Source organism: Priapulus caudatus, unplaced genomic scaffold (genome assembly GCF_000485595.1).
Source record: "Priapulus caudatus unplaced genomic scaffold, Priapulus_caudatus-5.0.1 Scaffold26, whole genome shotgun sequence".
In the NCBI taxonomy this organism is placed as follows: domain Eukaryota; kingdom Metazoa; phylum Priapulida; class Priapulimorpha; order Priapulimorphida; family Priapulidae; genus Priapulus; species Priapulus caudatus.
The window spans coordinates 359,384-363,324 of NW_014577087.1; the positions used below are offsets into that span (position 1 = coordinate 359,384).

General features: G+C 50.0%; 1 protein-coding gene across 1 annotated transcript in view; it reads right to left on the minus strand.

The window, feature by feature from the left end:
• Positions 1-3,941, minus strand: part of LOC106814337 (rho guanine nucleotide exchange factor 11-like) — a 66,027-nt gene that overhangs the window by 12,105 nt on the left and 49,981 nt on the right. The window contains exons 20-23 of the mRNA XM_014818639.1: positions 3,290-3,475; positions 2,370-2,449; positions 1,893-2,018; positions 1,388-1,508 (exon numbers count right to left, since the gene is read on the minus strand). Coding sequence (XP_014674125.1) covers positions 1,388-1,508; positions 1,893-2,018; positions 2,370-2,449; positions 3,290-3,475 — 513 coding nt within the window. The remainder of the gene's footprint in view (positions 1-1,387; positions 1,509-1,892; positions 2,019-2,369; positions 2,450-3,289; positions 3,476-3,941) is intronic.

The window sequence follows — 3,941 nt, forward strand, 5'->3', positions numbered from 1 at the left end:
CTCCTCATTTCCTCCCCCTGCTCATCGTTGATGCCCCCCTCTCCCACCTCTCCTCATTTCCTCCCCCTGCTCATCGTTGATGACCCCCTCTCCCACCTCTCCTCATTTCCTCCCCCTGCTCACCGTTGATGACCCCCTCCCCCTCTCCCACCTCTCCTCGTCTCCTCCCCCTGCTCACCGTTGATGACGTCCTGCCGCTTCACCTCCTTCGGCTTCATCTTCTTGACGACGTCCTTTGCGATGTCCTGCTTCCAGTTGGGCGGGTCGGCGATCGCCTCCAGGTCGGAGTCGGACTCCTCCTGCACGGCTCCCATCGCCAGCTGCGCCGCGTCGCCGGCAGACGCCGTCTTGTGCATCGTCTCCAGCGACGTGCTTGGACTGTCCAGGCTCCTGCAAGATCGTCGCCATAGTTACGAGCGGACAGGGTTCTTATTATCTGATATATTATATATATATTATAGCTCTTGCTATGACTAAGGTGCGTCTCTAGCAAGCTCGACCCGTTCGTACTACGATTGTACTACGCCCAACACGCTCAGACCACGCCGTTCTGGCACACATGCACGCACACACACACAAACGCACGCACGCACCCACGGCCGCACACACACACCCACCTCCCCCCCCCCACATACTACCCTACACACACACACGGCTACTCGCCTCATGGACAGGCTGGACGTTGAGGAGCTGCCGGACATGGCGACGTGGTCGACCTCCGCGTCACTCGCCGCCTGCGTCAGCGCAGGGTCGCTCTTCTTGCGCACGCTCGGCCGCATCAGCTCCTTGCGCGACTTGAGGCTCTCCGAGCGCATGAGGTTGGCCGGCTGCGGCGGCGCGCCGGGCTGCGCCGTCACGCGCAGGCCCCTGCGAACAGGCAGCAGTTCACTTTGAGTTTTGCGGTGGCCTCTGAAACGAGAGCAGGTCGAAAAGGGTCGGAACGAGGCATGCAGGTGGCGCCGCCGAGGCAGCGAGGGAGAGAATACCGAGCAGAAGTGATGAGATACGCTGACGATTGCGACAAGCTGTTATAAAGGGATATATGGATTGTGATGATCCTTATTAAATAATGATATATATAGCGTCCTTATGACTTATAGATGACCTACGGATAGCCTACGTCTATCTATTCAACAACGATAATCTATGGATAAAGAAAAGTTGCTTTAAATAAGTGCAGTCTTTTTTGGTGGGGATGGCCTATAGATTTAAAGCCCTGTTCTAATGCAAATCAAGTGGAGCTGTCCTGGTCTCTCTTACACAGCGTGTATATAATAACAATGATGGGCAAGCTTACATTTTTAGTTTACTTAAAGCCGCACAATGCGCATCCAAACGCTAATTTCTCCAGTACTAGACTAGCAAATACTTAGGTGTGAGCACGTACTTGTGGCTGTGTATTTGGCGATGTTGTCGAGCAGCAGCGGGTACTTGGTGAGACGCTGCATGCCCGTCGGGATCAGATCCTTCAGCTGCAGCCTCCGGCACAACGTGTTGCTCTCGGCTTCCTGCAAATGTCAAATTACACCGTGCAGTACGGGGGAGTGACCGCTACCACCTTCTTTCGGTAAATAATACGCAAACAATCATGCGTATCATAATCGTAAATTCTATCGAGTATATTATCAAAGTTAAGGTATCAAATTATTATCGAATTATCGAGTTCTATCGAAGTAAGTAATATTGAATGCAAGGTTGGAAAACGTTTATGTCAGCTACACGACTACAAGATCATGACACGTACGCAAATTGTACAATACAATTTTGTAATAAGGTCAGGGATTCTCTTGGATTCTCATTTTCATTAGAACTTCAAATATATTTATCCTACGAGGATAACAGCATGACGGCAGTCACGAACCAAGGCAACGACTCGTTCCTCGGTAACTTACGGCTATGAACTGCGCCACTTTCTTGTCGGACCGCATCTTGGCCTTGAGTTGGTCAAGGGCTATGGACTGGTTCATGCAAAACGTTGCACCAGCTTTCTTGAACTTATCCCCAGCCTCACCCTCGAACTTAAACAGCAAGTCAGAGTATCATATTAAATAATTACATAAGGACAGCATTGATGTGAATATAACCACAGTTCAGTTAAGTATTCTATGTTGATTTTCGTTGATGTTCATGCTTTATGTCTGCTGCCTACATATATACAGTCTATGTGATATTGGTTGCAAAATAATGACATTATATAAGACACAATGAATGACAAAAAGAGCATATGGGTCTTTTATTACTCTCTCTAATTATTCCTGAGCAATTTTAGCTTTATTTGTGGCTGAGAACTGTATAGAACCTTTAAGAGTGCCTAACGGATTTTCACCCCATCTACGTTTATTCACAGTGATGCCAATAGAATAACTTACTAATGAAAGCATCAATTCGCCTACGTCCTGGACCACAGGCTCCTCCTTCTTCTTTGCCTTCATGGCAGTATTAAAGGAACCTGCCAATTAACAACGTACGTGTGATTAAACTCTTCACTAACTAAACATGAGCATTCAAGCTACTTCAACACACCAGCATTCATTCAGGGATCAGTCACACTGCAGTGAATCCTGTATGAAAGGCTCACTTGAGGGAATTGCCAACCGTATTCTTTAGAGACACTAGGCCATCCTTAAAAAATTCTATGTTTGCTGTCCCCCAACCCATGATTTTTTTAGTGGGCAGGTAGGTAGGTCTTTTTTGTGAGGCATAATAGTTATTTTAAGTCTGTCCTCATGTTTGCCACACACGCTTTGTGTTTCAGTCTTAACTATGAGAAATGTAAAAAAAAGAAAAAGAAAAAGGAACCCAAAATGTAAAAAAAAACTTGGGTCGCGGCTATTTTCGTGGGTCGGTCGGAGGACAGCAAACATATAATTGATGGCCCAGATGTCCATTCTCTAGATGTCGTTTCAGTGTACAACTGCCCTTAAAACCAAAATTCTACTTTACCGCTAGGTGGCCGCTAACAGATTTAACTGTATTTCAATCGGGCAGCTGCTCATAACTGATACATACGGGGTGCTATTGCACATTAACCTAGTGTGGGCGCCTCACGTAACTAACACCAACAAAGAGGGCTGTCATATATCTGTCGAAACTGCATGACGACGTTTTGCGGTAGAGATCGAGGGTTTGAGGGCCGTGTGGAGACCGCGTGGGCTGTCACATATCTGTCGAAAACACCGCGCCAGGCACTGCATGACGACGTTAGAGACCGAGGTAAACCACGGTAGAGATCGAGGGTTTGAGGGACGTGTGGAGACCGCGCCGCGCCGGACTGTCGCGCCACACTCACCGTGTAGCTCTAGCATCTCCTCCAGGTTGGGGAAGAGCAGGTGAACGAGGTCGTTGGGAACGACGTTGTCCTCCAGCATCGGCCGGTAGAAGACTCGCAGCAGCACCTTCAGGGTTCTCACGTGCGTGCGCTCCGTGTGGAAAAGTTCTGTAACGAACGACGGTAGGCCGTCAATGTTACACTCGACTCCATGCACACGTGCAGTCAACTTATACACGAGATGAGAACTCCCCCTGCACGCTCACTCTTCACGACTGACTGACCACATGTTCGTGTAAACAGTGAGCATGCGTGGCGGGAGAGGAGGGTTTGGGCGTCGTATGTGAGCGTGCGTGCGGGAGAGGAGACGGAAGAGGGGGGGGTAGACGTAGAAGGGGGAGGGGGAGGAGAAGGAGGGAAAGGGGAGGAAAGGGGAGGGTCGGTTGTTCAACGGTGAGCAAGCAATGGGAGAGGAGAAGGAAGGGCCTACTGGAGAGTGGGCGAGGGGTGTTGGTTGGCCAATGATGAGCATGCAGGAGGGAGGAGGGGGAGAAGGCGTGTGGGAGGCCCGAGGTCAGTCATTTAATTGTGGAGATGTGCAGTGGGAGGAGAGGGAGAGGGCGGGAGGGGGCTCGGGTCGTCGACGGTGAGCGTGAATGCGGGGAAGGGGAGG